The sequence below is a fragment of the Diadema antillarum genome, unplaced genomic scaffold (assembly GCF_040938485.1).
Source record: "Diadema antillarum isolate AM-2024a unplaced genomic scaffold, OU_Dant_1.0 scf00000170, whole genome shotgun sequence".
Taxonomy (NCBI): Eukaryota; Metazoa; Echinodermata; class Echinoidea; order Diadematoida; family Diadematidae; genus Diadema; species Diadema antillarum.
This window is the reverse complement of record NW_027271059.1, coordinates 671,318-689,970: the sequence shown is the minus strand read 5'-3', so window position 1 is coordinate 689,970 and position 18,653 is coordinate 671,318. Positions and strand designations below refer to the sequence as shown.

The 18,653-nt window shown below is 37.9% G+C and overlaps 1 protein-coding gene across 1 annotated transcript in view; it reads right to left on the bottom strand.

Annotated features, from left to right (window-relative positions):
• LOC139722752 (T-complex protein 1 subunit alpha-like) overlaps window positions 1-18,653 on the bottom strand; it is a 107,226-nt gene that overhangs the window by 49,396 nt on the left and 39,177 nt on the right. The window contains exons 4-6 of the mRNA XM_071634036.1: window positions 5,436-5,533; window positions 4,751-4,861; window positions 401-582 (exon numbers count right to left, since the gene is read on the bottom strand). Of these exons, the coding sequence (XP_071490137.1) occupies window positions 401-582; window positions 4,751-4,861; window positions 5,436-5,533 (391 nt within the window). The remainder of the gene's footprint in view (window positions 1-400; window positions 583-4,750; window positions 4,862-5,435; window positions 5,534-18,653) is intronic.

Sequence of the window (18,653 nt, the reverse complement as noted above, 5' to 3'; positions counted from 1 at the left end):
AGTATAACACAAAAAAGCATGAATTTAGGCCATGAATGCAGGCACTCTTGTCTGCATTCTGGGAACCTGATATACCTGGTTCCTGTAAGGAACGGGTTAACACAAATCAATGTTAAGTGTGGTTGCTAACATTTTATAACATTCATTTAAACACAAATCGATCATTAATTCTGTAATGCAAAAAAAAAAAAAAAAAAAATTTACGCAGAGCCAATCATCACTTGCAGTAGGCTAATGTTAACGAAACTTTTCAATACTGCATGTATGCATGGCACACAATGCCTACCATGAAATAACAGTGCATAAAAGCTAACACGAGCCAAAATTAGAGAAAACTGAAAGCTGGAAAATTTGTGAAAATGTTCATATGCTTAATGCCTATTGTGAATTATAATTATACCTTGTGATGCCACTGTGCAATTGAGTGCATAGCCATCAACCAAAATGGATTCCTTGGAGCTCTTGCCATGGGCCTTTAGGAGGTTGATTGACTTGATAGGACACTTGACTGCTCCCTTAGCATCAGTGGTCTTCACTGCTTGAGCAGCATTGTAGATCATTTCAGACCAGAAGTCTGGGTCTCTGCATCATCAGGAGGATATGAAAAGAAGAAATATCAGAACATGATCATGATAACATGTCTTCCACCATAAAATCAGGTAATTTGTTTAATCTGTCTGAAATCAACTCACCTGTTCATTTACCACTCCTCATAATCATCAATTATTTACTGTATAAGCCATATATTTAGCTAGTGTAATTTTTCATGAATCGCGACTTCCCGACAATTTTGCGAGTGGTTAAATTTGCGATCATGGAGTATGGTAACAAACAGAGAAATGTACAAGTATGCTTGCACATGGCATGTCCAGATCAGTTAATATTTATGTAATATTGGATGGCTATGAATGGGATACCAGGGAATATTGCACGAGTTAGGGCCAATATTGCACGAATCGAAGATGAGTGCAATATTGACCCTAATGAGTGCAATATTCCCTGGTATCCCATGAATCAAGGCCATCCAATATAATTATTATCATCTATACAATCAAGTAGAGCAAGCATAAACTGCACAAAATTACCCGCCTTCTACTCGTCTTTGAAGTTGACTCAGCAGTCACATCCCAGCGCTAAAAAGGGGAAGCCCCTAAAACTGCGTATGTAACACACAACTAGCAAGATGTTTGCGCGCTTGTGAATTGTAACAAAATGATGCGCACTAGTAGCAAGCGTTTGCGCATTCTGTAGGCGCTCGCGCAATAAACGAGACAGAATTGAATATGGTGTGATCTTGAACGGCAAGTAACAACGGTAGCCTATGGGGAATTAATACGTTGGCCTATGCCTTTCGCTCAATATGCTCTGATATTGAACGGTAAAAATTGAGCGGACTACAATACACGTTTTTAATGCGCGTTTAAAACGTCCTATATAGATGATAATTTTGCATGTTGGTTAACTTCGCGATAGTACTCAACTGTTGAAATTTGCTAAACCCAGCAACATACCATACAGGGTATATGGCGTACAGTATTTGGTATTTTTGAGACTTAATGCACAAACAGTCATCTAATAACATGTAGACCAATCGTTGTCCAACAGACCCCAGGAAAAGGGGAATAAACAGTACTGTAAAGTTCCGTGTATAAGATGCACCCCTACTTTCGGACCTGAAATAAAAAAATAAAACATGAACATTTCCATGCAAATATTGCATGTGTCATACATATTATTTCAGCTCGAAATTTCCCTAGAATGCAGCATGTATTTGCTCCATTTTTCGTTTCCTTTTATACTTTCTTTTAATGGCATTCATTGGACATCGGCAAAATATGGAAGACGCAAAATGCGAGACTTGTCTCGGTACTCACACCCTATTATTGTTTCGCCTTTCAATCATGGTACATGTATCATATCGTACTCATGAGTGTACAGTACGATCTTTGCTATCATACATAGGGTGTCTCGCATATTGATGCATGTCAGACTGAAGGTTCATTACGAAAAACTAGAAATGTCGCTATGGCGACTGATGTCTCCGCCATAATGCATGATTCTCCCAATAGGCGAACAGTACAATGTCTTCACAATGTGTGATCCATGACAGTTTCACATAACTGGCAAAATATTGAAATGACAGGTTTGTCAGAAATGTCTTGAATTGGGTTTGCTATAATTTTCTAAGAGTGCAGGTACACATATTTGGGGAATTTTAGGGAAGTTTATGCATTGAGTAATTTCCAAGGTATGAAGAAAGAGTGTGATGACGGTATAAAATAGATTTTTTTTTTTTTTTTTTTTTTTTTGGGGGGGGGGCTTGAAACCTGGCCATTGACCCTTAACCTTTCACCTTTGACCTTCTGGCTGGAAATTTCCTGGAGAATCTCCATTAGGTAATGCATGTATTAAGTTTTGAAACCAATAATGCAAGCATTGCATATACTAGTATATGAGGGAAATAGTAAAATTTTGAGTTGACCTCGACCTTTGACCCCTGACTATTGACTAATGACCCCTAAATTCCCTAGATAATCCCTGCCAGACAGTACATGCGAATGTTCCACAAAGATACATTGAACCATTTGCGAGAAAAGTGATATTGCAACGTTTTCACCTAACCTTTGACCTTTTGACCTTTGACCTTATGACATGAATCTCTCTGGAGAATCTTTACGCAGTAGTACATGTCCACACCAAGTTTCAAGAAAATACCTTCGGGCATTGCATAGATATGGGGGAAATTGCAACATTTGTAGCATTTGACCTTGAACTTTTGACCTTTAACCTCTTGCCAATGTCACTAAAATCTACTCAACTAATTGTCCCATCATACATCATCCTTGGACCAAGTTTGGTGAAAGCTGCTTCATCCAGTTTTGAGTTATTACGTAAACAGATAAATTTTAGGATTTGACCTTGATCTTTGACCTTTGACCTCTCTCCGATTTCACTGAAAAACTAATCAAGTAATTGTCCCATCATACATCATCCTCCAACAAAGTTTGGTGAAATTTGCTCCATTCAGTCTTGAGTTATCGTGTAAACGGATACAATTTCATGATTTGACCTTGACCTTTGACCTTTAGCCGATTTCACCCAAAATCTAATCAAATAATTGCCCCATCATACTTCATACTTGGACCAACTTTGGTAAAATTCCAGTAAATATTACTAAAGTTATCGTGTAAACGAAAGCGGACGGACGTACGTACGGACGTACGGACGGACGGACGGACAACCCGAAAACATAATGCCTCCGGCACCACTTCGTGGTGGAGGCATAATAAGAAGAACATCAACAAGTGTAGCAGAGGGATCGTACGGCGAGACGTACGGTGCGTACGGTAATTACACTCACTGTTGATTCGCCCGGAGGGATTACCAGTAACATGTGTGGCTCTTGTACCATGCTTGTATGCACAGTGCTAGCCTTTTGCAAAAGGCAGCTCGCTATAATTTCAGCACACGCACACAGATAGCAATGGACTTGCACACACAGTGCGCAACGGGCAAGCGCGCTCCGATCCGATCGCTGTGTGCACGTGAGTCCATTGCGAGAGCCTCTCTGCAGCTGCTGCCTTTGCAAAAGGCTTGCTAGCTAGCTACATGTAGCTATACAGTGTAGCTACTAGTATGCTATCCTGGCCTAGCCTTGTGAAGAGCAAACGAACGCCATGGATATGCATACTGTACATGCTTCACACATCGTTCGCATTACGGTGACATAGTGTTGATCTTACTCAATATTTTACAGCTTTTGTCTATGGCCATAAAACATTGATAAGTTCTACAGTATTGGTGATTTAGTAATGATACCTGTTCATCGCATATTTCAGCTACTAGGTTGGCTGTTTGTAGCTTGGTAGACTGATACAAATGTACATCGGTTGCAGTGTTACAGCTGGTGTTGTCTATGGCCAGATTGATACATCGTTACTACACAACGCCGATGTAAGTTTATCCCGTATTTACAGCTGTTGTGTGTGTCTAGATTGAAAGATCGCTCATTTATCCGTAAGTTTTAGTGATTGCTTACCCTCCGAACGTCGATGGGCATACATGGCCCCAATTTGACCTTATAAAATTGGGTGTACGTGACAGATTTTTTCCGTGATTTGACTGTACCCGTGTATAAGACGCACCCCCGATTTTCCATGTTTTCCGATGAAAAAAGAGTGCGTCTTATACACGGAACTTTACGGTACATGGCAGGTTGCTTTTTCACTACAAGCTGCATTAAAACGTTGTCTCTTCTTTCATGACTGCTCATTTGTAATTGCCTCCCTCTCTGATTTCATGTTCCTTTGGTGTAAGTCCTTCTTTTAAAGGTATGAAGTTGAATTGCATGATTTCATGAGATCCAAGCACACTTTCTAGCAATCAAGCTAAGGCCTAAAAATATACGAACTTCTTTAAACTATCAAGGTGCTATTACAGTCAAATTATTCTCTTACTATGTACAACATACATATTGCTACTGACACACTGATCTCATGACCACTACATGGCTGAACTCAGTAGTGCACTGCAGATTTTATCCTGTCACAAATTGCTACTGGCATCAAGCACAGAGTGAATAACCGAGATTTTTTTTTTCCCCAATTGAAGGTGGGGTACAACAAGATACAGTAACCAGAGTAAATGCTAGGAGCTAGTGAAAGTTTGTAATGGCAAACAAATACTTGTTGAGGAAGGCAGGACATTCCACCATATCTACAGCTGCTGGACACTTGAAACTTCATCTCACCTCCCAATAAGTTTTGAAGACATGGAAGTTTTGGCAGCATTGATGATGCTCTCTTTGCCCAGTTCATCTGTGCTGATGGTCAGGTGCTCCTGGATGTAACGGCATGCTTCCCTGCAGAGTTCCAAGTCAAGAACAATGAAGGGTCTTTAGCTTCAGTGTATTTGGCTCTATCTCCACAATTTATTCTACCAGATGCCATTCACTGGACATTTTCTGTTTGTTTGTTCTTTTTTTTTCTACATATTACTTATGGGAAGAGTCTCTCCATAAATCACTGATGATCAAAGAGGACAAGTTTAATTTCCTATTTATCACTTACCCATTTCACTTAATCTCTCTTCATATCAAGAGTGAATTTGACTGATACAGTGAAATCAAAAGTAGCACTTCATTACATCACTGAAGATCAAAGAGTACAATTTTAATTTCATATCCCTAATCCATTTCACTTAATCTCTTTACAAATCAATCTTGACTAAGCTTCTGAAGGAAATATTACTTATTACTTGTGATTATATGAAGCTTTTTAATTTGAGGCAAAATAACAAAATTATAAGCTATAAAGCTGCATGACTTCAGAGTAGCATCACTGATTACATCAATGATCTTACGAACATCCAACTACACATATAACAAAAATATATCATTCTTCCATGCTAAGACCAGACACGCTAGACCTCCTTACTTGCAAGCTAATCTATATCCACTGATGATGGTAGTTGGGTGGATCTTCTGTTTCACAAGTTCATCAGCATTCTTTAATAGCTCTGCAGCAATGATAACCTAAAATGGAAGTGAATAATAGAAGAGATCAAAATGACAGAAAGTAAAACAAAACACCATTAACACCACTGATTTACAGGCCATCTATTTTTTCACATTGCATGTACAGCACTCACCTATTAAAATGTTTTTCTTTTTCTCAATCCAATAAAGAAAGAAAAACTATGATCAGTGTCAAATCACCAAATTGAATATTTTCCTATTTGAATGGTCCAAGAGCAAGTTGGAAATACAAATGCCAGTTTAATTATGAATACTTGCAACAGTGTGAACAGAGACAAATATTAGCGATCACTAGTACTCTGTATTTTATTAGTAAGTCTAGCAGGAAAATATCTGAAATACCCAAACACATTTTTGCCAAAATGAATCTACACATTTGGCCACCTTGTTGCACTGAGAAAACAATATCTCATAAATACTTCTTGATACTACATTTTTTTTTTAAATAGGACATCATGTAATAAATATCGAACACACTAATACAGTTGAAGTATGATGATCTTGAACAAGTGGATGGTACTAAAAATAGTAAAAATACAATTCATTTCTTTTTTCACCTGTATGCATCTCCCTTACTCTTTCTAGCTCCCTTTCTCTTTTGAATAAAAATCAAACAGGGAGAACACCCAGGCACCTACCAGTAATCAAAATTATGCTAATCTAAAAACACTTGATGGAGTTATTTGGAACAGAGGCTGTCAGTATACACAATGTGTGTGATTTCATGATACTTGAAGTATTTTGGTAATTGTGTATGCAAGATTAATTATAGGCCCAGGGGTCTAGCGCTAACCTGAGTATTGGCAGTTCATCCTCCACGCATTCTTATACAGACTTAGAACATAGACTGGGGGGGGGGGGGGGGGGAGGGAGGGGTTTGAGGGCCTGGGGGTCATGGTGTCCATTTGTACATCTTATCACACTGGCTATATGACAGCGTACCTGCCAAAATCGTAGAAAATTTGACCATGCATTTTCAAAAAGATGTAAATGTGAAACTGGTCCCCAATGCAGTCCAGGATCCGCTAAAAACAAACTTGTGCACTCACATGATTGTATTGAGAGCGATTTTGGCTTTATAGAAGGAGTTTGGTTGTTTTTAGTTTTTGTTTTTGCTTTGTTTTTTGCTTTTTTGTTTTTGCTTTGCTTTGTTTTGTTTTATTTTTTTGTGGGGGGGGGGGGGGGTCTCTAATTTGAGGGGTTGGGGGGGTCAACTAGGGGTCCCCAGGAAGTGGGGGCATCGTGCCCATACAATGTTCTATTACCCTAGCGATAATAGCTGCCAAGTTTGGTAATAAATTTGACCGTGTGTTTTAAGGAGGAAGATGAAAATATGAAAATTGGGCCCAAATTTCTTCATGAGTGTGTGTGAAGACAGTGCTGATTTTCTAATGTATGTCAGATCAGAAACTTGTGTATGGCAGAAAAACACAGAGCTGAAACTTAAAGTTTCAAGTTCATGCCACCCACTGTTGAACTCAATGCATAGAAAACTTGCAACTCACACACACATTCCTTTGTGGAGTTTTCAAATCCTTAATGTACTTGTTAGGTGATACGCTATCAGCGTATCACCTATTGTGTTTGTCAAAATCTTCCTTTCTTTCTTTTTATTCTTCTTTCTTTCTGCCACATTTTGTGTCGTCTATATCTCAACAATGACAAGACGGAAAAACATGAAATTTTCTATCTCATGACAATATCTAGCGACAATAACATTTTCATGACGATAACATATCTCTGACGTCATCTAGGCGCCATTTTGTGATTTTCGGACAATGTCACATGATCGAACATAACTTCATAACTAAATGTCATTTCTGTATCATTTTCGGTGGATATAAAGTTCAGGTCACAATTGATCGTCCTATACTATGCTAATTACCCAGGTAATCATGATGCGCGCATATGCGCGCGTCAAAATATTAAAATGCTCAAAACGACTTCCCAATGGGAAATCTCGAAGTTTCAGACAATCTAAAGCGTTTCAAAAAATTCAGCGCATACGCGTCCGTCTGCGTGTCTTCTCACACACAGCGTGTAAGCAACATGAAAATGCACTTTTTTCAACTGATTTGGATTCCTCATACTTCGAGTAAGAATATCCATTGGTTTCCGATCGATTTTGATCTCTAACAAAGGAATGCACTGGCGTCAAAGTTGAAATTCCGCGCGCGCGTCTATGTACGAATATAGAGAAAAAACATGTCTTTGTTTATTTCGCCATAACTCTCTAAAACGTTCCGCAACCCTATGTTTTTATTGCATATTACAAAAGCATACGAATTGTAAATAACATTTCAAGTATCAATATTTCGAGGAAAACTCGATGACATCATCATATCGTCAACTGAAATAAAAAAATTGGAATTAATTTTTTTGAGGTACTGTTTCTGACATTCATTTGCTGGTATCTCTGTTGTTTTAGCTCAATATCATCCTAAATTCATGCAATGTTGTACTTTGAAGATTTCCCTTTTAAGTCCATGTCATTGTTTTGCAATTTGATGACATCATCATACTGGAAATTGTGATTAAAGACAAAGACTCAAAATCAGCCAAATTTACGTGTTATGTCTATGGGAGGTGACTTTTTTCACAACCATGCATTGACTTGACAACGTTCTAGCACCTGTATCTCGGTTGATTTTGCTCTTTATCTTTTAAAACTTAAGTATATTGTGGCTGACACAATAAGCTGTAGTAATCACGCATTTTATTTTTTCAAATATCCACATCATGTTGACAATTTTGTAGTTTAAAACTGAAAATGAGAATGGAATCCGGACGAAATTATTCCCGATTTATCTTTGGAACTGTATATTGATCGAATCCACGCAGCCAGTTGTGGGAAGTTGAATAGCGCCATCACAGTCAATCACAGTCACTTGAAGACGTATACCGCCAAAAATTTCAATATCAAAGTAAATTTGTGTTGTGTATAGTATATAGATTTAAGTTTCTCACACGATCTTCAGGAGACCCGTGTGGCATAATCGCTTAGCGCGCTGCGTGTTCATAATGCCATACCGGAAGGCGAGAAGTTTGAGTCCCGCAGGACTTTTTCCTTTTCTTTCTTTTTCTTTTTTTTCGGCAGTTCAGCTTCACTCCGATGTCATTTATCGTATTATTTCATCAAGTATACGCAATCCGCTAAACACAGCTACTCTATTTCCCTTGTTTTGTATCGGAGTTTAGAGGTTGGGTTTGCTTCATTAATTTTGTCACACGTAATGTTGTAAATTGCCCCTTGAAACAGTGCCCCGCTTGCCACCTTTCATTTTCTCTTTCCTTTTCTCTTCATTTGTTCTTGCTACACTGTAACAGGATAGGTAGGAACGTGTACATTTACATAACTAGCAGGAATGGGAACTGAATTAATTAACTCTAGTCCAGGTGTATGGCGTCTCGCTCATCTCTTTGAAATTCCAGGTTATTGTTTGACCCAATAACGGAGTTAGAGACAGGCAGGGAAGGAATGGGCTTGATATTGATCTATAGTATATGAGGTATTTCGTGCCACACCCTGCCAAGTGTAGTGCGTATGACGGGGTTCTCTGTCGTTTATTTTTGTCATGGCTGTTTCAATAGTAGCCGTAGGTGATATGTATTGTTGGCATCTGGGACAATAGAACAGATCAGTATCAAACTGGAATCACCCTAAGCAATGTGGTAAGCATTCAATTTGTTGCATTATCTTTCTTCTTTAAAGTCAATCACTACTGATTGAATTACACAATATAACTAAAATTATCACTGACGGTGATTAATACCCCCGCCCCTAGTGTCGCTTTATAGTATGTGATGTCATGAGGGTAATGACGTTAATACCAAGTTTGTGCACTTGTCGAATTGGAAACAGAATAATTTTAGTTTACTGTACAATAACAGAGTTGACACTGAGTTCCACAAGGTTTGGGTAAAAAGTGTGGTTACCATGGCAATGCATTGTCTGATACAAACAAAGGGACATTTTGCATAACTACACTTAAAGACCATCATACACACCAAATTTGACCTTCATAGCTTGAATGGTTTATTTTGATACAAAAATGAGTGGTTACCATGGCAACACATTTTCCTTAAAGGATAAGTCCACCTTCATATACATGTGGATTGAGTGAAGGCAGCAATATTAGTAGAGCACATCAGTGAAAGTTTGGGGAAAATCAGACAATCCGTTCAAAAGTTGTGAATTTTTAAAGTATCTGCGCAGTCACTGCTGGATGAGAAGACTACTACAGTGTATGATGTCACATGCGTACAACGATATAAGGAAAATAAAAAGAGAATTTCACAAAACTTTACTTTTTGAATAAAGTGCACATTTCTTCGACTTGTCACCGATGTATGTTATGGGTAATATTATTCTCCATGCCTTCTGAAAGAGAGAAGTCGAGTGTTCTATTGTTATGCGAGAAAAGTGAAAATATGTTGAATATTCTTTATTCTTTCTTTATATCGTTGTACACATGTGACATCACAAGCTATAGTAGTCTTCTCATCCCGCCGTGACTGGGCAGAAACTTCAAAAATTCATAACTTTTGAACGGATTGTCCAATTTTCCTCAAACTCTCACTGATGTGTTCTACTGATATAGCTGCATTCACTCAACTTACATGTCTACAATATGAAGGTGAACTTGTCCTTTAAAACTCACACATTGGTGTCTTGCAAAACTACACTTTTAGATCATGATACATACCCGTACTAAATTTGACTTTAATTGCTTGAATGATGGAAAAGTTATTCGATCTGCAAGGTTTTGGTAAAATTGTGGTTACCATGGCAACAGTTTGTGTGACAAACACAAATATTATGTGTTCCACATCTATACTTCAGGGCCATAATGCCTACCAAATTTGGTTTCAATTGCTTGAAAACTGTGGAAGAAGTTCACTCCACAGGATTTTAAGAAAAACATGCGGTTACCATGGCAATGCATTGTCCGATACAAATACAAAGGACATTTTGCAAAACTACACTTAAAGAGCATCACATACACAAAATTTCACCTTCATAGATTAAGGACATTCCTCAGTTACAGTGAAGTCCATGTCATTTTCTTCAAACTTTCCATACCGTAACTCTGACCCATCCGAAGCCCAAATACGTAAATAAAACCGTAGGTTCATGTGCTTGTTTTTCTTCTACAGGACTTTGAAGAATTAACTAATCTACCGTCCTGTACTAAAATGGTAGCGTTACAGGATCAAGACCATGATTGGCAACAAAATCTGCAATGACAAACTTAAATCCCCATAATTCTTTCAAAATCCACGTTATTTTCTCCAAATTTGCAAGAATTGCAGAAAAGGGTACCCAAAACGAGGAAAAGTTTTTAAAGTTAGGGTTTACACTCTCATTCTTGAGCAGGCAGCGCCCTCACGCGGCAGAAAACACGAAATCTCTCAAATCCTTCTCATCGACGTTTTCTGTTAGGGGTGAGCAAAAGGACAAGGTTCATAAAACTTATGCTGTACATTCAAAACCCATGTCAATTTCACAAAACTCGACCAAATTGTAGAAAAAGGCTGACTAATTCCAGAAAAACAATCAAAAGTGAGGGTTCATGTGCTCTGTTTTGTGCTAGCAGCGCCCCTATGGCCCAAAACCACTATTTCGGCGCAATTGGTCAAAAATTGTGTCGCTTATGTTCCTTCTCACATAGGAGAGATAAAAAGCTCTTTCAAAATGTTCCTGTGATTTTATGTGATGCCAAGGGACATATAGACAAAAAATGAAATCATTTCGAAGGCGAGATTGTACCACTAAGCCATTGGTGGAGGGTTAAGTTCGGCCAACAGGCTCAAAAGTGCATGACGCCAACGATTATTTTTTATGTTTTCTCAACTTTGTGGGAAAATATGAGCATAAAGAAGAAGCTTACTCACAGTTTCAGAAAAGTAGCCGAACATTCTATAAAAACCTAACACAACTTTATAAGCTTATCATTCTTTAACAACAAAATACCTGATGGAAATGTGTCGCCAGATCTGCTGAAACATACGTTACCATCTTTGTACTGCAAACTTGGTAATGCTATTACAATGAATACTACACAATTGTATTCTTTTTCTGACCAAAAGGGGTCTAAGTTTATGTTAAAAAATATTTCATCACTCAGCTTCAAAAGACATGCGACTGCTAATCTCGCAAATATAGATTTTAAAAAGGTAGATTTAAGAGAAGTAACATACATTACCATCTTTGTAAAAAGTATGAAGGTGCATGGCTCTGAATGATTGTTCTAGAGTTGTGACTTATGGAGTAGATTGTCCTCATACCCATGGGTGGCAAAAGATTCATTATTATGTTGCTAACTTTATACGATTTAATACACAAGTGTAACATACGTGATGTAACTTACGTTACCACCAAATGACAGAAAGCCTGATTACACCATTAATTACCACCTAAATGTATATTTCTCGAATCTGTGCCATCGATTTGAGGTCATGGGATAGCTCAGCAACCTCTTTTACTGGCATCTTGAGCATTGGCAGCGCGAAAAATACCTTTACATGATGTGTTGAAAAACTTAGTATTTGATTGTTGGAAATGTGTTGTTGTTTTTCATAGAATCATGCTTTACCTCTGTTTATTGTGTGTTTATTAAGTCAGTATATTCCACCGTAAAAATCCAGTAATTACTTTGCTGTACAGGCTTATTCTTTTGAAATAAATCACTCAATTTATTAAGCAACGTATGTTTCAAATTTTGGTAACGTAAGTTTCAAGATGTTGTCATGTTAATAACAGGCAATCTACGGAAAAGCCCATTTAATCTGAGACAATTTAATTGTTGCAGTTATGATGTTGATGAATTTCTACGTCAAAACATATCAAATTCATTTACAGCTGTATGTTCTTGTTTGTTTGGAGGATGAAGTAAAAGGGGACATAATCAAAGTATCTTTTTAAAAAATTGTTTGGTGGGCATTGATGTTCAACTTGGCTTTAATGATGTCATATTTCAGGTATAAGCAATGAATTTAACATTGTTTTAAGAAAATTCAATGAATAGCTAATAAAATTAGAGATTACACAGATCTCTACTTCAAAACTAGTGGACCAGGTCCCTGCATTAATGTAGTAACGTAAGTTTCTAGTTATGGTAACGTAAGTTTCATCAATTCATGTCATTGAAAAAGGATATTTTAGAGAATGTGCGTGGATAAAAATAACATTTAATTGTTCTAGAACTATTGTTGAAGGAATTCTGTAGGGAAATACGTCTTTTCAATTATATTTATCTTTGCTTATCATAAACCAATATGGTGACTTACTCCCTGACTATTTTTAACGGAGAAAATAAACTCAAATTTCTGTCGTAATGTCGTTGATGATCTCAAAGTGAAGAAAAACACATTTTGAATGAAGAAAAGGCAACAAAAATACAGTGCATTAGAGAAATGTAATTTCAACTATTATTGTTACCATCATAGATCAGGCCTACATGATAATAATAATGATAATGATAATAGTAATTATAGTAATATATGTTTCAGTTAGCTATATGTTTAAGACATTGACATTTTTTGTTCTTCCTTCTCGTTGAAGTTAATACAGTTGCAATGGGGAAGAGCAGTGCTAGGATTAAAACCCCATATATAGGGAACGTGTAAGCTGTAATCAGAATGGCGAAAAAGCATCTCTCTAAGCAAAGATTCAAGAAAAAAAAAACTTATGTTCGTCTCATAGTTAACAAAGAAAAGAAGCAAAGTCACACATTTTTTTTTTTTTCACCCTACCATATCAGGGTAATTATAGGGGTGGGGGTTCAGGGTCCCCCGCCCCTTTGCCAGCAGTCAAAATATAAACAAAAGGAAATAAAAAAGAAACTAGAAATGTCGCTATGGCGACTGATGCCTCCGCCATAATGCATGATTCTCCCAATAGGTGTATAGTACAATGTCTTTACAATGTGCGATGACAGTTTCACATAACTGGCAAAATATCGAAATAACAGGTTTGTCAGAAATATCTTGAATGTTCACTTTCCACGAACTGGGTTTGCTATAATTGTCTATTAAAGAGTGCAGGTACACATTTTTGGGGAATTGAAAATTTTTACTTGACTTCTGACCGACCTTATTATAAGTTTATATGCATTGAGTATAATTTTCAAGGTATGAAGAAAGAGTGTAATTACAGTACAAAATATATCTTTTTTTTTTTCATTTAAACCTGACCTTTGACCCTTAACCTTTGACCTTTGACCTTCTGGCTGGAAATTTCCAAGAGAATCTCCATTAAGTAATACATGTACATATATTAAATTTTAAAACTAATAATGCAATCATTGCATATACTAGTATATGAGGGAAATAGTAACATTTTGAGGAGTTGACCTTGACCTTTGACCCCCTGACTACTGACCCATGACCCCTACATTCCCTAGATAATCCCTGCCAGTCAGTACATGCATATGTACCAAGTTCCATGAAGATACATTAAACCATTTGCGAGAAAAGTGATATTGCAACATTTTCACCTAACCTTTGACCTTTTACCTTATGACATGAAACTCTCTCTGGAGAATCTTTACGCAGTAGTACATGTCTACACTAAGTTTCAAGAAAATAACTGCGGGCATTGCATAGATATGGGGGAAATAGCAACTTTTTTAGCATTTGACCTTAACCTTTTGACCTTTGACCTCTTGCCAATGTCACTAAAATCTACTCAACTAATTGTCCCATCATACATCATTCTTGGACCAAGTTTGGTGAAAGCTGCTTCATCCAGTTTTGAGTTATCACGTAAACAGATAAATTTTAGGATTTGACCTTGATCTTTGACCTTTGACCTCTGTCCGATTTCACTGAAAAACTAATCAAGTAATTGTCCCATCATACATCATCCTCCAACAAAGTTTAGTGAAATTTGCTCCATCCAGTCTTGAGTTATCGCGTAAACAGATACAATTTCATGATTTGACCTTGACCTTTGACCTTTAGCCGATTTCACCCAAAATCTAATCAAATCATTGCCCCATCATACTTCATACTTGGACCAAGTTTGGTAAAATTCCAGTAAACATTACTCAAGTTATCGCGTAAATGAAAGCGGACGGACGTACGTACGGACGTACGGACGGACGGACAGACAACCCGAAAACATAATGCCTCCGGCACCACTTCGTGGCGGAGGCATAAAAATGAATCGCGGACTCACCCTCCCCCGTTTGAAATAAAAAACAAACAAACATGAAATTGGGCTTGTACTGGCAGCATTGAATTGAGCTGAAGCCTTTTTTTATAAATATTTCTTCAATTTTCTTTTCTTTCTTTTTTTTTTCACAAGACATCAAGCATACGAAAACTTTCATTATGATAAAATTAAAGTGAAACCTACGTTACCCACCACTCGTTTTATATTACACGGACATCATGACAATATTTTCATCCGTTAAGGCACGAAACAGCATGTTCCCAACTCTTATCATTTCAATGCCACAAATTCATAAGTATGAAGCCAATTGTCTTCAAAATATCAACAGTTACAGATTACTGTTCTACTGAAGAGTTTATACGAGGACATGTTATAAAGTCTTGCAGTTTTACAACTATTTTAATTGTTATTTTTGAGAATTGTATCGCCATAATATTGCGACATCGTGTTATAATATTCGTTCACTTAGAGTTGAAGAGAAATTAGTGTAAGAATATATACAAAAAAAAACAAAAGAAAATGTTCCAAAATTTGCTGCACATGTAGTAGTATTGTCTTTGTAACTTACATTACATTAACGTGAAACATACGTTACGTGGAATCTAACGACTATATTTTTGCGCACATAGTTTCACATGTTTCATCGATGATACTCAAGAATTAGCTGGCAATTTGGGACTGATAAATGTTGAAAATATTTTCTGAAGAAAGTCTGACGTCAAATTATTGAGAAAACAAATTAACATTACCTGTCTAAGGTTTAACACAATAGGACATGCTGTGTTCAGTATAGCATACAGGTCATTTGCCATCCTTCCCATCTGCAGGCAGCATTTACAAACATGGCAGCCGATGGTATACTTCACATCTGACGCATAATTATCTCAATCATAGAATGTAGCATCCAATCTTAATGCATTTGAAATAAAATGACATGGTAACGTATGTTACATGATGAAATTTATGCCCCATGAAAGAAATTATCACACCTTTAAAATAAAGCAAAACTATGTGTTCATATTTTTCAACTACAAACTTGAATATTTGTCTCGTGGATTGGTATAAAAATGAAACCTATTCTAACAACTTCAATTTTCCCGTTTTGTGATTGTTCAATTGTGCCGAAATAGTGGTTTTGGGCCCTATGTATCATCGTAAGTCCCCAAAATCTGGTCAGGAACCTATGCAGGGATGCCCTGACAGGGTGGGTTCATAAAACTTATGCTGCACATTAAATACCCATGTCAATTTCACGAAACTTGACCAAATTGTAGAAAGAGTCTTACTAATTCCAGAAAAACAATCAAAAGTGGGGGTTCAAGCGCTCGTTTTTGTGCTAGCAGCGCCCCCATGCGACATATATCATCGTAAGTCCCCAAGATCTGGTCAGGAACCTATGCAAGGATGCCCTGGCAGGATGCGTTCATAAATCTCACACTGTACATTCAAAACCCATGTCATTTTCACGAAACTTGACCAAATTGTAGAAGAAGGCTTACTTATTCCAGAAAAACAATCAAAAGTGGGGGTTCATGTGCTAGCTTTTGTGCTGGGAGCACCCCCATATGATACAAATCATCCTATAGGACCCCCAAATCTGGTTATAAACCTAACATGGGTGCCCTGATTAGGTGGGGTTCATGAATGTCATGCTGTACATACAAAACCCATGTCATTTTTACGAAACTTTATCAAATTGTAGAAGAAGGGTTACTTAATGCAAAACAATTGTAAAAATGGGGGGTTCATTTGCTCGCTTTTGTGCTAGCAGAGCCTCCTTGCGACAGAAATCATCGTAAGACCCCCAAATCTGGTCAGGAACCAATGCAGGGATATACCCTGCTAGGATGCATGAATCTCATGCGGTTCACTCAAAACCCCATTTTCTTTTCTTTCTTTCTGTTTTTTTAACACAAAAAACAAAAAACGTGTCACAATTGCAGTGATATGGTGGAAAAATATTCAGAAAGGAAGGTCCGTGTGCGTTTTTGTTATTTCCCTTACACAACCATAATGATATCGTATGGACGCAAGCGTGGAAAACTCCACATTAACATTTGTTTGTTTGTTTTACCCACTTGCTGTAACCATGTGCAGAAAGTTATAATGGAGGAACACGAATAAATATAAGGAAATGGGAGTTTTGGCATTAGTCTGACGGTCCTCCTAGAAAAACAAATCTTTATATAATGACGTTGATTGTAGATTACATGTGTTGGTTGTTGCAGTGGTTGGTAAAGTCCGTGTTGTGAACTATGGATATGTACCTTGAGTACCCCCCCCCCCCCCCCCGAACAAAAAAATAATTCTTTGATTCTCCTTTTGTTACACCAGATTTGGTAATCAAAAATTACTAGTAATATCTGAATGGTGAAAGTGATAAATACATATTTAGTAATACTTTCGTGACCTTGTATTTTGTAACCAAAAAGAAAAAAAAAAACACAAACAAACAATATTTTGTATTAGTTATGACAAGTTTAGATCTCATTTAGATTTAACAGAGATTTTTTAGTTGTTAGACCTAAAGATGAAATTTGTGTCATCTATTATGTTTGTTTTGTTGCTGTTGTTTTGTTTTGTTTTTTATTGTTTTTTTAACACCTAGTCTAGTAGACTAGTAGTCCCCGACTAGGGCCTAGGTACCTTAGCACTCGATTTGACCATGTTAATGAACAGATAATGAACTGCATGTCACAAAACAGATCTATGGATTGAAAATGGAAACAGCTCAGTTCCACTTCCAAGCTTCCCGATTCCGTCGATCAGTGTTATGCTACCATGACCATGTATATGCGGCTCGGACCGCTGAACTTTGCGTAGTATGTACAGATTGTAACATGTACAGTTGTACAGTCGGCACGCGAGCCGAGCGAGGCCGCCCGGCACGGCCGCGGTGGGGAGCTGTCGGCTATCCGTACGTACCACACTCTAGCTCGAACCACTACAGTAGCAGCTGCTCAGCTCAGCTTGCTCATCTCATCACTCGTGCTTGCGCTTCTACGCTCTTTGTTATAGGTCACTGAAACCTGCGCAGCTAGGATTCGCACAAACTCAACTGAGGAACGTCCTTAAATGGTTCAATTTGATACAAAAATGAGTGGTTACCATGGCAACACATTTTTCTTATATTAACACATTGCTGTCTTGCATAACTATACCTCCCGATCATCATACATACTAAATTTGACCTTAAAGGCAGCCGATCGCCATCCCTAATGGTACGTAAACTCCGAACGACCGAAGTTTGTGCATGCAATTGCGCAATGCTACCACTGAGACAAGTGTGTGTGTGTGTGTGTGTGTGCGTGTGTGTACGCATCATACACAAACATTGTCACCGCGAGCTGCGGTGATTGGAGGAGAGAGGCCAGAAGACGCTGCGGCGTGTGTGTGTGTGTGTGTGTGTGTGTGTGTGTACGTGTGTGTGTACGCATCATACACAAATATTGTCACCGCGAGCTGCGGTGATTGGAGGAGAGAGGCCAGAAGACGCGTGGCTCTTTCGGCCTCTCTTCATGTGCATGCGCACTGAGAGTGTGCATCCATTCTGAAGCTTTCGTGGCTCGCTGGGACAGCCATTTTGGGTTAGGAGATAAGCACAGGGAGCTCTCTTGTAGCCTACCGTATTTTCGCTGACCCATTGAGCCAGCGCTATTTTCATTCGGGGGTCACTACATTTGATACAGAATGGGGGAGGCAGCGTGTTGCGTTCGTCTCCGTGCCGCACAAACCACTCGCCACGACTGAGTGTCTTTAATTGCTTGAATGATGTGGAAGTTACTCAATCCACAAGGTTTTGGTAAAATTATGGTTACCATGGCAACGCTTTGTCCGACAAACACAAAAATTATGTGTTCCACATCTATGCCTCAAGGCCATAATGCCTACCAAATTTGATTTCAATTGCTTCCAAACTGTGGAAGTTATTCACTCCAC